The following is a 17,956-nucleotide window of genomic DNA, read 5'->3' as shown; positions in this document are numbered from 1 at the left end:
AGCTCTTCAATGTGCATTCTCACTGGTTGACCTTTCATTTACTAATAATCACGATTATTACACACATCACTTCTCAAGCCTAAAGTAATAGTCAATGCATAAACAGGCAAATATTTAACTTGAACAGAACACTTACACTTCTCCCATGGGAGCATATGTTGAACCAGTTACAGTAAACTCATTCAGAGAACAGCTATCTCCTTCTACTCTGTCCAGGACAAACATCTGAAATTAGAGTTAGAAGCATTACTACCTTTGAAAAATAATTAACACAAGGCATTTAAAACAGGTCTTAAGTAAGCAGACACAAGAGGCAAATTCAGGTTGAATAAACTAGACAGAAAAACTCAAACAGATACAATATTCTAGTTTAATCCCACATGTTTGAAAAACTCCCTATACTGCAGCATAAACTAGTGAAAACAACACTTCTGCATTAAGAGACCTTATTTGAAAACTGAATCTTGGCACAAATAAATCTAAGAGTTGAAAAACATAAGCTACATACACTTAACTTCAGCTGTGAAGATTACTAAGGTTTCAGGCAAGAACCAGACTACAGCCACTAAGTGAAAGCATTTCCTGTACTAGTTTTCTCGTTATAAGTCACTTTACCATCCAGTACACCTGTAGCTTACAAACCCTCAGAAAGCCCAAGAGCCCTTCTAGCACAGGCTGAAATATCATTTTCAAAGACATCAATTCAAAGGATGCAGTTGTACCCTAGTCTTTCCTTTGTTCTCCTTTGTAGCTCAGTCTTTCCTTTGTTTCCATTTCTTTTCTAGGAGAGCTGCAGGCAGAACCACATTTGGGAAGAGGGAGATGAAAACCATAGTGCCTGAAGCTGGCTTACTCTCATCATGACTTGCTGGAGTGGTAGCAGAGAAGAAAATTTCACTAGTTGATAGTGTATCTTAATGGAACTTAACTGTTGGTTAGTCTAAATCCTTTTCCCACATCACATCTTTGTAACGCCTTACTTCCCCCTCATTGTGTTGCCTCATGTTTTAGGCAAGCATCTTCACAAAATACAGCCCAATGATTAAGTGTTCTACAATTCATCTGTATGCCTGGAGACTATAATCTTCAGTAATTTTAAAAAATCAAAAAGCTAGGCAAGCTCATAAATAAAAGCCCACAAAGCAGAGTAAGAGCATTCTCAACAGGAGACACCACAGGAGGACATTAAAACAGTCCCTCAAGTCTCCTGCCAAAGCAGTATCACTTGTGACTGTTTTAGTAGAGGGCTCCTTTCGATGCTCGGGAGTTACTACTTAACATAACAACTAAAACTACAAGCAGAATTACTGTTGTAAACTAGTTTTCTTTAAAAACTAAGCAAACTCTCCAGGTGGAGTGAAACCAAGAATAAATGTTGTTTACAGGTATTAGGACTTTGCTATGTTTTGCACAATCTTGCAATTAAGGTTATTCTGTAGCTGTCAAAGGTTAACAAGGAACCAAGGAAGTTGTAAGGCACCAGATCTAAAACGTTCAGCCTTCTAAACACACAGAGTAGAGCATTTTGAGCTTTCAAATAAACACAACTTAAATGACGAGCTAACCAGGAAGCCTTCTGCTTTTGGCATCTGCATGATTAAAAAATCCCTGCAAAGACTAGGGCAGTTATGCAACTCTACTGCAAGTAACCTCCTCCAGAATACTGATGAGCAGCTGCTTTGTGTCTCTTAGGTATAAACACTACAATACTTAAGGAAGTAGAACAAGTCAACCACCAGTTAGAAAGAAAAAGCCATCAATCACATGAGAACAAAGTGCTTAAGGGCTTACAAACTTTTGCCACTGGTGCGCGGCGCTCAACATTTACACATTCGGAATTCTAACCCAGTGTAATGACTCTGAACATTTGATGTCGTAGAGTTGCTAAGCTACTGAACATCTACAGTTATTAAACAGAACTTAATGTTTTCTCCCTAAAATTCCTACACAGAATATCAAGTATATGGGAAGCACAGAGAACTGGGAACTGAAAAAGCATTAAGCGACTAGCTATAAATCCCAAATTAACCAACATCAGAAAGAATACTGGGAGGAGGGGAAGAGAGATGGGACACATAACTTGCAGTTACCCAAAACCACACCCTGCACTGAAGATGACCCTGGCAGTGCTGGTGACAGGGTCAACTGCACCTCCGAGTTGCCAGATCTGTCATGGAATATTGCATGTTGAAAACACTACAGGGATCTATATCAGACCAGTAAGAGCTACTGAAGATAAATTAACCAAATAAAGGTGGAGCCACTCAGTACTGAAAATACCTTAGACCATCCAAGTTACTGAAGTAAATCTACCTTTTTCTCCTTGGTAAGGTTCTCCACCATTGACATCTTGCTGAATTAGAGAGGCAAGTGTTTTACACTTAAAGACATCCTGCTTCTACAGTGTAATCACCTTACCTTTCTGAAATGGGATAAATCATAATAAATAATTCCCTGTAGACTGAATGGCTTACAGACAAACCAATGGAAAGCTGCCTGCAAACAACTTTCTCTTCCGTCAAGTGAGCTATTTTTGGCCATGACTAAATAAGGGAAGAGATAAAAGCCTTAAACACTACACAGTGGAAAACCGAATTAAAAGTGGAAGCTTATCTTAGGAAAATAAAGCACAATTTTGATTATATGAGAACAGAAAGCCTAGCAATCAAAAGAATTCAAGCAACGCTGACGATTCGAACAGAGCAGCTGAGAAGAAAAAGAAAAATAGATGCTAATTCAACATACCCTGCAGACAGACATCTGATTCGTGGTCAGAGTACCAGTCTTGTCAGAACAAATAACTGAGGTACAACCCAGGGTTTCCACAGAGGGAAGGCTTCTAACAATAGCATTCTTCTTGGCCATTCTCCGGGTTCCAAGAGCCAAGCAGGTGGTAATGACAGCAGGCAGACCCTCAGGAATGGCAGCAACAGCAAGAGCAACAGCAATTTTAAAGTAATAGATAGCACCTCGAATCCAGGAGCCACCATGAACTGGATCATTGAAGTGACCAATGTTTATTATCCAAACAGCGATGCAGATAAGTGAGATGACTTTAGACAGCTGCTCTCCAAACTCATCCAGTTTCTGCTGGAGTGGGGTTCGCTCTTGTTCGGTAGCCACCATCTCATCACGAATTTTGCCAATTTCAGTGTTCACTCCTGTTGCAATAACCACTCCCATAGCTTTACCAGCAGCAATATTAGTACCCTGATGTAAATAAAGGGAAAAGAAAACTTGAAGTCAATCTATAAACAGGTTTTGGTGGAGGGCTATTTTTTTTTCTTTTTAAATTTAAGAAAAAACATCTTATACAAGTCCAGACTGTGTTTCAGCTAGAATATGGAAAATGGTGAAGAGAATGACATTTCCCCAGTATCTGTAAGAGAACACTCTGGTGTAGAATATCTGCTTACCGAATGAGCTCAAAATGAATCAGTATCGATCTACTTTAAGCAGCAGTCAAACCTAGCTGCTGAGCAAGCAGTATGTGTTTCAACTGAAACCTGAAGTATGTTTTCCTTTCTTTTATTAGGATTTTATTTTGCCAGATTTCATGTAATTCACTTCGAGTAAAAGATGTGTTCTGTGGGGCTCCCTGTGTGAATACACTTCGCATGAGAAAACACAGATTTGCTAGAGGTAGCCTACCAACAATAAGAGAACTGTTGTTTTGTTACCTAAAAGACGTTAAACGCTTCCTTTAAACAAATTCAAATAAACTGTTTCATTCCTATGTAGAAAGCTAGTTCTCAGTTTTAACCACACAGTACTACAATTTGTGTGGGCATTGTTAGTACTCTTAAGAACTATTACTTTAAGCTGTGTTAGAATCCCTTTAAAAGTGTGTGTGCTCCACTTTTCAAGACTTCCCTCTGAAAGACAAAAATCAGTTTCCTCACATAAACGAGTTCCAACAAGCATCTTCCCTAAGGACAGACTTCATTAAATGATACTTCTACTTTTTAATTCATTTAGTTTGATGTACATGGAGACATGTGTGCAGATATAGCAAAGAAGTCGTATAGCTTTTAGGTGAAGACCTGAAGGTCTGCACAGTTTTGTTTATCAGCTTCAGTATTATAAAAGCTTTGAAAATTTCAAAACAACTTACAGAAAAAAGCATATTCTTCTTGTCTTGGTTTACAGCACGAGGATCAGGCACAGGGTCAGTGTGCTTAATAACAGACACAGATTCACCTAAAATAAATATAATAGTCTTAAGAAGAGATTATGCATGTATCATCTCAAGTCCTGTAGGGAACTGAAAAATTAAAAAAAAAATTTAAGACTGAAGTTTCTAAGATGTCAAACTTCTTTCCCCAGATGATTTTATTTAATTGCTTAAGTTAAACAGAAAACATTTCAAGCTGACCAAAACAAAGTGAATGACTGTCTTTTAATGAAAATCGGAAAAGATTTAAGTAACCATTCTATATATAATTAATGAATTAATGAAGCATACACCATGTCTTAAGCAAGATGAAAAGTAGCCAAATAAGCAGCTGGTACATCACATCCCCTCCTTTTAATGTAGCAAGATCTGCTTCATGAATTAGATATTTTGTGTGCTTCTCATGCATTAATGAGCATTTCTGTTCTCTATGCACCATAAGGTGTGCTGTCATTTAAATAATTAGATACCACAATTACAAATTCGTGATGCAACACATCACAGTTATACTTTAAAAAAATAAAATTAAAAACTAAGTGTCATGCAGCCACCTACTAAACTCTAACTGGAAGTCTTCAGAAAACTCTTCTATAAAAACCTTAAATATATCAATTTCTACAAACACGTTACACATAATAGAAGGGTTTCTTTTCTATAAAAAGCGATGTTTGTTACTACATCAGATTTCACAGAGTGGTAACTCAGTGACTGAAGCTAAGAGCACAGAACTTTTTATAGGCTCACGAGAGAAAAATCTTCCTACTTTTGAAAGTCCTACTTTATCAGTTAGGAGACTCAAACAGCAGCTTAAAATAGGATGAAAACAGAAAAGTCTTTCTTTAAAAAAAAATTTAAAAATCTGTTTTTTAAATAAAGACAAGGAATTATTCCTTTTATACAGGCTTCCACCGGATCTTCTTCTACTTATTTCAGTTCTGATAGCTGAGAAACAGAGAGTGTATACATTTTTCAACAGAAGCAAGCTTGATCAGTTCTGTGCTATTCAGGAATAGCACCAAGAAACTTTGAGGCTTGTTTCAAGACAGATTCAAGGATCAAAAATAGGATTTGTACAAGTACTTTACTGTTTTAAAATTCAGGACTAGTTAACATTCATTTATGCTACCAAAACAGGCAGACAGATCTTCATGTTCCAGCTGAAAGAAAAATGTTACAGCATGCTTGGTTGGTTCCTAGCTTCTTTCCTATATTCAGAAGTACTGCTACTCTGTTTTGTTTTCAACAAATCTGAAAAGTTCTCTAAATATAGCTCCTGCACTTGAGAGCTGGTACCAGAAAACACATGAATATGCGTGCACAGAATTTCAGCAAATAAGGCTTTAGTGTACTGAGTCTTTAGTAACAGAGTTCAAAAGTTGCCTGCATTTCAAAAGTTACCCATTTTCTCTCACAAGAGAGAATAACTGTTACAGGAAACATTTAGTAAGATTTCCGTACTTTCATATTTAAGCAGTGACAAGATGGTCAAACCTAGAAGACTACATAAACTAGATTTAAAATTAATCTTTCATTTTACTTTCTCACAAATTTATAGTGTGTGTCTTGGGGTGGGAGGGGGACAAGACCACAAGAACATTTACAAGTCTTTACAAGAATGTCCATCTCACTGAAGCAAACACGTAAAACCAACGCTGAAGCAATACATTCAGCCACTCTTAAAAGTTACATCAGTAATTTACTGCACTTGAACACAACATCATACTTGCATAGCTGCAGGCCTGTTTCTAGCTGACGATTCCAAAGAAATTGTGTAAAGGCACTTTAAGTTATGCACACAATTATCCAAAAATCACAGAAATAATACCTGTGAGAATCGACTGGTCTACCCTTAGAGTTGTAGATTTGATAGAAGTAATTCTTATATCAGCAGGTACCTTGTCTCCAACTACAAAGAAATGAACAAGACAAAGTTAGAATTTTGTTATTTGAGAGATTCCTAACCTATCTCTATCAGCCAGGAAAAGGATTTTCCAGTAACTTTTCAGAGGACTAAGATTACTAACAGCTTATTGCTGCTTTTGTAGTTGCAATACTCCAATTTTCTGAGTATCCAATGGCAATTTAGATTTGCCTTCAAGACCTCTACCCCTACCTAACCTCAATGAAAGAAGCTGTAAATCACCGAATTGTTTCTCTAATCACATGACTACCACTTGACAGCAAAGAGAAAACATTTCAAGAGAAACATATCCATTTCAGAATACATATTTATAAACAACCAAAATCCATAGCTAAGGTGAATAAAGGTTCCTATTCAGAACAACTGTTCTGGAAAAAGTCTTTTGGTTGTTTTCTCTGTGCTCTAAGTCAGTTTTCTGCTCTCCAGCGTTTATTTATTTAGAAACTAAAAGAAGCTGTCTCCTCCTTTTCTTTGGCACCAGTTGCGAGAATAACGTGCTTCTGCAAATCTGCTCTTTGAATGTTACACTTTGAATACTGCCAGATGTTTCAGAGTTGAAAGGAAATTTCAGAGCTTTATTTTTCACTAATGCTACTCTACTCACAGAACTCTATGCTACATTTATCTTGTCATATATATATATGACTACACACATATATTTCCACTTTACAGAAGACAACACAGGAGAGAAAAAAAGAATAATAGAGCAACAAAACTCCACAACCAAATCAGAAAACCTCCACTAACAACTGTCAGAGACAGCAAGGCAGCAGAGGACACAAGTCAAATGAACAGCACACTCCTCAAGATGGCACAGTAACAAAGTCAGTTGTCAGAGCTGGGTGACCAGTTTAGCTCCAGCACCTCTGTCATCCCAGGATTAATTCTTCCACCCTCCTACTTTCACTTATCTAGCTTTTCCTAGTTGTTAAGAAAAGAACTACAAGTTCTGCCACTCTGTGACTCCTGCAAATAAATGGCTGCAAATTAACTCGCTAAAGCACACTAATCGGAGTCTACATTCTGCACGTTGATATTGCTAATGAATGTACATAATCAAACATTCACAACGTCATCTAGCACTGCATATATTCAAGTGTCAACTTCCTTTTTATTATAGAATAATGCAAAGAAGGGAGAATAACTAGCTAAAAAAGAGCTGATGCCAGTAGATGGGCTCTGTGTCCCTGCAGTAAAATTAAAACAAGCTGCAATTCCTGCAGGAACTGCTTATGCAACTAACGGCAATAGCACACATTAACAAATAATACCATGAGAAACTCCGCAGCGGTGTTACAGCCTTAGAACATCCAACTGCTCACACAGGAGAGCTCCAGAACAAAAGGCTGAAGAGCAGAATTAAGCTCTACTTCAAGTGTCAAACAAACTTGCACCACGTGACTTTTCATAAGGTCCAAACTCCCTCCAATCAGAAAAATCAGCAGAAGATTGCATAGGTTTGCTTCCGTATTTCCATGCGTGTTTCTCTACGCACGTGTATATGAAGCGATCCACTAAATAGCCACAAATTCCCTTTCTGTGTCATTACAGCACACAAAAACTAATTAAAGTCACAATGCCCTTGAGCAGCAAGTGAAAATAGCATTACACAAACGGTGACCTAGGCCAAAAATGGCAAAACTATTCAATATCCTCTCCCGATGTCGTGAGGAGGCTTATACGCAGACATATAGCAGCAGCTGTTTTTCAGATATCGCTGAACAACAGGCAAATACCTCAGTGCAATGTGGTGTAACGTCTGTCAAACTGCACAAATGTTTTCAAAGTGCTTAAAGCAGCTGGAAAAGCACAGCCAACTCAAACACGTGCTTGACAATACCGCTAAAGCCTCGATCGCTCCGTAACACAAAAAAGCAGCCGTGAAAAAAATCGTGTTACAACATTCAAGTAACTGGGCAGAGCATATGGCAAAGTTTACAAGTAATTTTCCAACCTACTTCTTCCAAACAGCTCCAAGTTGTTCAAACTCAAACGTAGTATTCACAAGACCTCAAGAAGTAACAGTAATCCCTGCTCTAGTAGAATATTGATGACTCAAGCATTCAAGTACTATCGTTATCAACTGCCTGAATCACCAGAACTGGAGTGTCAAACATGATAATGCAGCTCTCTAAAGTTTATCTCAACAATTTAAGCTAAGACACATTATTCCCTCACCATCACCACTTGAGAAGGCTGTAGTAAAATATTCAAGGCATCTCCAATAGCCAGGAAAGCTGCACATCAGGGTCAATTACAGAACTATTTTAAGCAGCTCTTTGCAAAATAACTGCTATGACACCAAGTCATTTATAGTCTTGAGTATCCTTCCACAAGCATAACTGAAACTGAGTAGATAGAAAATCATCCTGTGATAGATAGGAACCCACAGGAAATTTTTATTGAGTAGCCTAGTGCAGAGCTCATCTGCAAATAGAAGGCTTTTTTCTATGTACTTTAGTACAGGAAAGAAATTGGGATATTGGGGGGGGCTTTTTAAATTCAATTACATTTCAGTCCACAGATCCAGTAAAAGCATTACTCAAGGCTTGAAAGACAAGAAATTAGAAGGTGCATATGTATTTCTGTTGCTCAGTACAGAGCAGCTACAGTCTAAATGGATATAATCCCATTGTTTTAAGTCTGTAGTAACAAGCTGGTTGCAGAAGTGTTTTCATTCATTATTTCAACTGAAGTTTTTAAATAGTCACTTGATTTCTAAAACACCTCTAAAAAAATTAAGCGGTTTCCAAAACTGCTCAGATACATGTTCTTAAAGTGCAGTTTGGTCAAATACTTACCTACTGATTAGAAGAGCCCTTTTAACTATAAAGCCAACTGCTTCTTTGAAGAGCAAGAACAGAATTTCGTTCAAATAATAACAGCTTTATTCATAGAATCCTTTTCTTCATGCATAGAATACTGTTTTAGAATTTTAACACTGAACTTCAGCATACAATAAAGGAATCTATTTAAAAACAACCTGGTCCTGTAAGGTGTAAGAAAAAAGTAAAAAAAAAATGCATTTTGTCTATGCCAAAAAAGGAAATTTACAGCTTCCACTCCTTGATAGAAATTGGAATGGCAGTTAGTTGCAGTAGGCATTTAAAGCTTATGTCAATTGCCATATGCCTTCACTGAAAATACAGATAATTTAATATATGAAAATACTGGATTCTTCAGCTACCTATAAGTAACCAGCAATGTTATCTTGCCAAGATTGCCCCTGAATTTACCTAACACTCTAGCCTTTCTTCTCAGGTTCAAAGCTCCCCACATTTTATCTTGCTTCTCCCAGTCTTATGGCAATGTTAGAGTTCAATTTCCACTCTATATGTACAGTCATTTTTATATATGCGTGATTTTAAGTGCCGTACAACCCTACTTATCTGAGCACATCAAGCACAATAGATGCACTTCCTCGTGAAGGAGCTTCCCCCACGAACAAAAGTCTTTGGAGGACAATCCAACATGCAGACTGAGCTATTCAATTTGCCAAGTTGCCTTCAAAGAGAACCTGATTCAAGTCTCCAAATCACCTTCAGATAGAGAAAACACTGAACAATGTTAGTCCCAATTTAATACTATGCAGTGACCAGTCCTAGATTGAAATAATAGCAATAATATACATTTAACTTCATAATTCTGTCAGAACAGGGTTTAACACAACTGCTGGAAGACCTCTACAGGCAAAATATACTCCTAGTGTGTTGCAGGCTTCATCAGCCTGTGGATTAAACAGCCCAAGGAGATGTGCAGAAGCGAGGTTCATATTCTATCAATGAAGCTGGGGGAAAAACAAGTTATTAAAGCTGTGTGGATTTCAGTCCCTATTCTATTTTATCTACAAGTGAGTATCAACAAAAAAACCTTTAGACTACAATAGGACTATACTTGCTTTTCAAGTCTGAAACGATAATCTAGATCTTCTCATCAAAATTGTTGGTGATGGTAGCTATTAACTTCACTCCCCAAAAGTCACTATGATACACAAGTCCTCAAAGTAGAGCTGCTACTTGAAATGTGTACTTCGAACACCAATATCAGCTCTGTTAACCACCTCTGACCCCTCTCACAATTGAAAACTTTCTATGAGGAGGTTTAGAGACAGGCACATTATAAAAAGTGAAGAGTTCTGCTTCCTTTTTATCTTATTGTAATTGTTACAAGAACATCTTCTCAGCAAAGAAGATGATCTGTTTGCAAAAAGCCCATCTAAGTGATCACAGCAAATGAGAGGAATTTTTTCCTTTAGAAGTCAGAAGGGTTGTTCATATACAACATGTACCTAACGTTTATGTTTATCATTAACCAACACTAGCTGCATCTGCTGTCAGCAGGTTGGGGTTGGAACTGAACTCTTGCAATAAATATTATCAGTACAACCCTAAACTATTGTGCCACTGCTGCTGTCCAATTCTGTAACTTTTGGGGGTTTTTTAGGCAAGTTTGGAGAACTGGGATACCATTTCAACACACAGTTGAACGATTCGGGAACACAAACAACAGTTCCTGAAAGGGACTAAAAACATTCCCAAAACACCTTCCATAAAATATCAAATGGGGAGGACAAAAAAAAAGAAAAAAAAAGAAAAAAGAAATTATGAAAGGGTGTTTCCCCCCTTTTTAAGTGTCTAAATAGATTAAGGTTCATTGTTGACACATTCCATGTATTTTGACTGATAAAAGACACAAGTCTTATTATGGTCTTATGCTTTATTAGGATGCTCTAATTTCAACAGGCTAGAGTAGAAATACTATCAAATTTAGCAGATATAGTCTACGACTCTGCTATTGAAACATCTCTGATTCAAAATACATTGTGCATAGGAAAAGCAGCATTAAATCCTTCGCCAAAATAACATTAAGTATTAGCAACTATTTTCTTTAACTGTTTCATCATCGCATACTTATGGGTATAGTGATTTAATCCACTTTTCCTAAGGAGATCTTTAGCCTCTTAGAGTCAGTTACTTCCAAGTCCCCTCTCTCACCCCCCAAAGTTTCTTATCCTCTGAATCTAAGTGTTTCCTAGTAAACTGAGGCAACTGAAAATTCCCACGTGAAGTATGGGTATCACCTTAAAATAACACATACAGGATGATCAACCAGAACCAAATAGTTTCTGCTAGGGTAGAGTAGTAACTAAAAATTTACACCTGAGCAGAACAGACTGCTTCTATTCAGAAGTATAGTTGGTTTTTATATTAAACTTCCTTACCATGAGCTCAGCTCTCCCCACCTCGTGCAATCTAGTCTTGCTATTGTGTTTCATTTCCTTAGATCATCAGAAACTTAATTTTTCTTCCACAGTAACAGGTTTTAAATACTAACATTTCTTGAACAGGGTGTAATAAAATGCTACCAAAAATCAGAAGCTCTACAAAACAGGAACACCAAAAGTGTCCAACTGTCAAAAATTAGAAGGGTGATTATGCAACATTTTAAGTCTGACTTTCCACTCCAACCTAGTAAGGCAGATTTATTTTCCAGTAAGACAAAGATTATTTATCCATACTAGTAAAATAGTATTTGCCTTTACTACTGAGATGATGGAATAAGACATTTGAATAAATCCATTCTTTGCATTTATGAAGCATGCTACCCATCACATGCCATTGTGTATTCTGGAGAGGCAGAAAATATACATGAAGCTTAATGTGCAGAAATTCCTAACCTAAGGACTATTAGGGGCAGAAGTTAGTTAAAAAAAAATTGAAACGACACACTTCTACTTATTGCATTCTTATCCATGAAAATCAAGAAGAAAGAAAAAGCTTGGCTTTGTGGCAACTGAGGGTTACATTGAGAGAATCTGATATACTGTATTAAACAGTATGTAAGACTTGAATTATTCCTATTTTATTTCTTCTTGTTCTCTAAGAGCATATTTCTAAGTGTCATTCTCTCTCAAGAGGGCACCAGAACATTAAATAAGAGATGCCAACAGACAGGTACTCTGCCCATACGTCTGCAGTCACTTCTAAATCTAAATTTGTCTGGCTTCAGCTTTTAATCACTGTCTTCTAGATGGAAAACTCATGTGATCAACCTGTAAAAATATCTAACAGCAGATGAAACAAATTAAGTTAAGCTTCAACTTTTGCCAGATGAGGTAGAGAACAACGACATCTTCACACCAGAACTAAGTCCTGTTTCCAATTTCGGCTGCTTTTGGGTAACACAGGAACAAACAGTAAGAATTCTGGAAGCGCAGCAGAGCTCCTTGTGCAAGTTTTTTTTTAGCCTTAAAATGCTTGCTTTGCCAGGGTGATACAGTTTTAGCAGAACATTATCTTGATGTTCTAGCATTTTGTTCAGCACTATCTGTGCTTATAAGCAAACCTCATCGCAGTATCAATTCTAATCAGAGTATAGAACATCAGGTAGGTTCCAAATTCAAACAAAACAGAATGAGTTTCACTATTTCTACTTAACAGTTTGGCAACTCTGGAGGAAAACACTGCAAGAATTGGGGAAAAGAAACTGCCAATGTGTAAGTTCTCAAACGTGTGCCGAGAGTGACACAAATTTAGGCTGTGTCCTGACTTGAACCTCACATAACTCTAAACTTCTGTGGACTATGGAATGGAGTTTGGATTACATCCCCTTATCTCAAAGCTGCTTCTGATGTGTTGGGAGTTTGACAGCCAAATGCTCACTGAAGCTCACAGATTTATGTAACGCTTGTACGTGTATTTACTAACCACTGATCTGACTTCCATATTTTTTTCTGGTTCAAAAGCAGTACTTCATGGAAAATATGTGCTTAAGTTTTAAAAACCAAACACGACAATTTGCACTATGTAAAAAAAACCCCCAAAAAAACAAAAAACCACCCAAACCAAACAAACTTGCAGTCAACCTTTTTCCATATCAAGAGATGCCCTCAGCAGTATGTTTTTAGGACAGCCTCCAGCAGGTCACCATTCTGGACTTAAGTGTTATTCCACCTTTTCATTATTTTTTTCCACTCTCAATACTTTTCCAAAAAAAGTAAACGTGCTTCTCTAGCACTGAGCCTGAACATTAGTTCTCGTTATTAGAAAAGTAACGCAGGCACAAGGGCCCAGATGTTTTGGAGTAAGATCAATGTTTGTTGCTTATACAATCGGAGAGAACCTTCATAACCATACTGGAGTTTGACATAATTCACCTTACGAATCCTCCCTCCCAATTTTCTTTACCCTGAAACTTGTCTTTCCTTAATTATAAAGCACCTGTGCTTTAGGAAGAGTCTTACAGTGCTCTGCAGTTAGAATTAAAGGCCTTGAAAAGTAGTTTTTGCATACTTTATGCCAGATACAAACTTAAAACTACGTCTTCTGGAATACACACTAATTTAATACGCCATAACTTCTGGGAACACTGTGTATATTTTTAAGCTGTTGAGTACTTACAGATGTAATAATGGATGATAAGAACCATCATTCAGTACTTCACTGAAAAGAGTAACTACTGTGACTCCAGTTTGGTCACTTACAGATTACAACTAATGAGCATTCATTTATTAAACTACAGAAAGTCAGATACGCTGTATCTAAAATAGAATATTCCACTTAGGAAAACATAAGAGAAGTGAATAAAGCTCATTTCTGGTTCCAGACACATGTCCTTAAAAATAAGTGCTCTGCAACTAGTCTATCCCAATTTATCAGACTGGACTTCTTACAAAACTTCTGAGAACTAAGGCCATGCTGGTTTAAGTTTCTCTTTAAAATGTTACTTCAACCAAAGCAAACAAGAACTTAACTAAAACAAAGGGCATCTTTAATCTATTAAGACAGACACTAGTTAGAAATTCAGAGTGTGTGTTTCAATAAATTTAAGCTTTTATAGCAGCACAATAATCCATTTTAAGACAGGCAAACCAAAAAGCCATTTGAGGACAACATCCACATTTTTTTTCATCTCATCAATTCTGAGAAACAAATAGCGTAACTTAGTAACCCTTGGACACTACAGCTCTGAGAACTATGCCCACCAGAGGTCTGCAAGCAAATTTAGGGCATACATGGCAAACCTGTAACTCCTACCTGAGGGATCTAGTTCTGGTTACTCCGTAATTACTACAAGGTGACAAAGCAGACCCGCAGCCTTCCCCTATTCCTTCAAGTCAAATAAACCAGCATCCATTTCTTCTGTTGACACACTGGTTAAAGGAAATATCTTCCAGAAATATACTTCTGAAGCATTATTTTAGAAGGCCACAAGGCAGACTGAATATTCTCGATGATGAACAGTCAAACTCTACAAACAGCCTAAGGAGCCAGAATAAAAAGTAACGCTATAAAACATTATTGGACTGTCTCTGGGTTACACTAAGCCAATTAGGTTATTTTTAATAGGTTCAAAACTACAGAAAATATGAGAATATTTTGGAAATGGTTCTGATATTTTGGAAATGGTTCAATGCTGCTTATTCTCTGGAAACTCTTGCAATGTAAAGAGACAAACAGATTCCTCCACTTCCCCCAGACTGCAATACCAATCTACCAATTCCTACAATGAAGAGTTATCTCTGCATCAGACTCACATATAGTTACTTCAAACTAACAAAGTTGTTACAGCATTAAATGCAACTATCTTGCAATGGAAGATCTGTAGAAAGTCTCTCAAAATTAGATACCGGCATAGAGGAGAAACCTATCACCTGGTTATTTATGCCACTCGGTTGGAAGATATTTGCCTGGACACACAAATGTCATTGGCACTTTGCCCAGAATTCCATACCCAGATATGTATCCCAGCCTGAAGTGCTCTGTCACTTCCCTACATGGTCATCTTTTTGCAAACACCATGTCAAAGGCCATCGCAGTACTCCTACACTTGAGGCACAGACATGCAGAGTCTTTCTCACGTCCAGGTCTTGACACAGTAGTGCTGGTACACAGTGTATTGCTCTTCGACTTGCTTGGTATCTTTTCTGAGTCTGATCACAATTAAAGTTTCATCATCGTCTAGCTACAAGTTAGAATTTATTGTTTCAGTATCAGAGTTCATATTCCACTGAAGCACTTTTTTTTTTTTTTTTTATTAAACAGCCACATGACTTACACTTAGGTACCTTCATTTGACGCTGCAGTTGATTTTATTTGCCAGTGTAAGAAAAATAGGACGAGTGCTTAAGACTAGCTTAGGATTGCTTGACCCATCAGTTTAAGTGAGTATTTTAACCGGCACGAGCTTCTACAGTCAACCAACAACCCAGACCCCCTATCTTAAAGGGCAGTCGTAAGAGCTGGATAGTTTTTGTTTCTCTACAGGAGCACAGTAGTTAAAGTTTGTCCTTTTTATAAAAATTAAATCAGTTTTACATGTGTTGGACTATCAGACACTGTTCTACAATCAGATTACTAAATAATGCAATGGTAACCCTATGAAAAATAGGATTCGACGTTTGTTGAAGACAACCTAGTGCTAAAGGTATTCTAAGTCAGCGGTTTACTTCCAATTCATTTCTCTCTTTCAGACACAGGCCTTTGAAAGAGTTGGCACAAATACTTGATTTTATTGATACTGACAATATACAGCAAGGTTAGTATAAGCCCACACATTCCTCAGGTGTTTCAAATAGAAATTTAGCTTTTTCTTTCTTCTGCAAGATGACAATGCAATCTCTATCACTTTTGAAAGAGTGAAGAACAAAGAAGAAAATTTCCTGTGCTCTAGACAACTGGCAGAGCAAACGTCTGCATTTTCCCTTTGTGAGATACTCCCAAAACCAGTACAAAATACAGTCATCAACTCGCAATTCTATCAATACTGCTTTAAAGTACCAAAAAACACAACCCCAGTGTATTCCTGTGGTATAAAGTGGTTCCAAAACCACCATTCTACTGCTGACATTTAAGAACAGGATAAAGATTTGGACTAGACATCTATTGCAGAATCTGTAATTTATAAGGTTATGTTTGCCCCAAAAGTACACAGAAAACATCAGCTGGTTTAAACAAAATCTCATTGCAGAACTCACGGATTTGACAGTAGAGTGCAGTAATAGTGAGTCAAAACAGCAGAGTAAGTGACAAGGTATCATAATTCACCCTTTATTTCAGCCATCAGCACTTCATATTTGTATTTGTTCTTCACCTACGCAGGCTAAGAGGAAACCAGCTTCAGCCTTCACGAGATTCACTCTGAACTACCCTAGCCAGAGCTGCTGTCACGAAACATCCAACACACAAAACGAAGGCTGGAGACAGGGCTCGGGGAACATTAAAGTTTCTCAGGGAACGAAAGCCGGGCAGCCAGCCAACACCAACTTCATTTTGAGTGCATACTCTCCCTGCCTGCTAATTAAAATAGGAGGATAGTCAAGTTTAAGGGTATATATTTATCTCCTCTTGAGACAGCTACCACCTCTAAAAGCAAAGTGACACTAGTGGAAAGAAAGTTTGATGTACACTGTAAATTGTTCCCAAAGGAATAATCACTCAGTTAACAGTTGATAATGACCTACAAAATAGGAGCATGCAATCACTCCTGACACTTAATAAGAACCACCTTGAAACATTAAAGTCACTAACAAGTCCAGGTTAGAGAAGAAGTTATTGGTATGATGATACCACCAAAATGAAGGAGTTTTGGCTGTAATTATACAATACTTCTATTTCTGCACTTGTTCCAAATAAAGATACATCTTTTAGGGCAAATCTAAGTTATTAGAAAGCTTGATGAGAACGTCCAGTCTTTTAAAGACTGGTACTTCAACTGCTTACACTGGAGAAATGGCAAGCTCTACTTCGTTTAGTTGTCTCCTATACAGCAATAGGCAAAAGAAACAATAAATCTTATGAAAAATAAGAAAATAAGGATATCACATGCCAGTCATACTAGCTGAGAGGAAAGGAGAAGACATTTGTGAAGAGATTTTGAAAGGCACCACTATCACAAGTGTAAGAGATAGGGAAAAAAACCACCTTCAGATGAAATTGTCCTTCCTTATCTAAAGGACAGAGCATGACTTGTAAGAAGAAAAAATACCCACTGCATTCCAGAACCTAAGAAAACTGAACACATTTAAAAGCAGGGAGGAGAGTATTTTGTGATAGAAAACAGACAAGTTTAAGACACTCCAAAATAAGACTTTAGAAAATAACATTTTAGTCATGACAAGTGTAAAACCCATACTCCAATTAAGATGCTTTGCTTTTAGACCTACCAATTAAACTAAGTGGCAATTTGAAAAACAATCCCCTCAGTGCAAATGCACATTTAACGTAATTAGAAACTAACAGAAGCAAGATTGTTCGTAAGTGAAGCATATACTTAGGCATCTCTGAAAATTCCCCCCAGGGCCTCAAATCACTAAGACAAAGCCCTCACAACACTTTTACAATAATATACTAATACACATATGTACAACACACATGAATCTTACCTGCCACTTCTACAATATCACCTGGGACAATGTCTCTTGCTTTAATCCTCTGTACACTTTTTCGGTCTTGTCGATACACTTTGCCCATTTCTGGTTCATATTCTTTCAGAGCTTCAATAGCATTTTCAGCATTTCTTTCCTAAGAGACAGCAAAAATGTAGAATTTTAAAGCCCTCAGTGAAAAATACATATGTCAGATCTGATTTTTCAAATGCATTATTATATGAATACTACTGGCTCAGCTCAGCTACATTTATTAATACACAAAATTATGTGACCCTTCCCCTCTTATGAGGTTGCTGACTGGAAATCATTACAACATAATTTAGATTATTAGTGAGCGCTCAGAAGCTAGAAGTTGTTTATTCAAACCCTGAAGCATTTCCCATCAAGAATATCCAGTGTCTTGTTAGAAGGAGGCCACACAAAGAGTTCCACTTAACATATAGATGCTTTTTGGCACATTATTAAAAAAAAA

The 17,956-nt window shown here is 37.3% G+C and overlaps 1 protein-coding gene across 1 annotated transcript in view; it reads right to left on the bottom strand.

Annotated features, from left to right (window-relative positions):
- LOC104276774 (sarcoplasmic/endoplasmic reticulum calcium ATPase 2) overlaps positions 1–17,956 on the bottom strand; it is a 44,012-nt gene that overhangs the window by 16,487 nt on the left and 9,569 nt on the right. Inside the window, exons 4-8 of the mRNA XM_009873205.1 lie at positions 17,479–17,617; positions 6,000–6,080; positions 4,115–4,200; positions 2,746–3,210; positions 137–225 (exon numbers count right to left, since the gene is read on the bottom strand). Of these exons, the coding sequence (XP_009871507.1) occupies positions 137–225; positions 2,746–3,210; positions 4,115–4,200; positions 6,000–6,080; positions 17,479–17,566 (809 nt within the window). The 5' untranslated portion in view covers positions 17,567–17,617. The remainder of the gene's footprint in view (positions 1–136; positions 226–2,745; positions 3,211–4,114; positions 4,201–5,999; positions 6,081–17,478; positions 17,618–17,956) is intronic.

The sequence above is a fragment of the Apaloderma vittatum genome, unplaced genomic scaffold (genome assembly GCF_000703405.1).
Source record: "Apaloderma vittatum isolate BGI_N311 unplaced genomic scaffold, ASM70340v1 scaffold35397, whole genome shotgun sequence".
NCBI classification, from domain to species: domain Eukaryota; kingdom Metazoa; phylum Chordata; class Aves; order Trogoniformes; family Trogonidae; genus Apaloderma; species Apaloderma vittatum.
The sequence above is the reverse complement of the archived record's forward strand: the minus strand, read 5'-3'. Positions and strand labels throughout refer to the sequence as shown.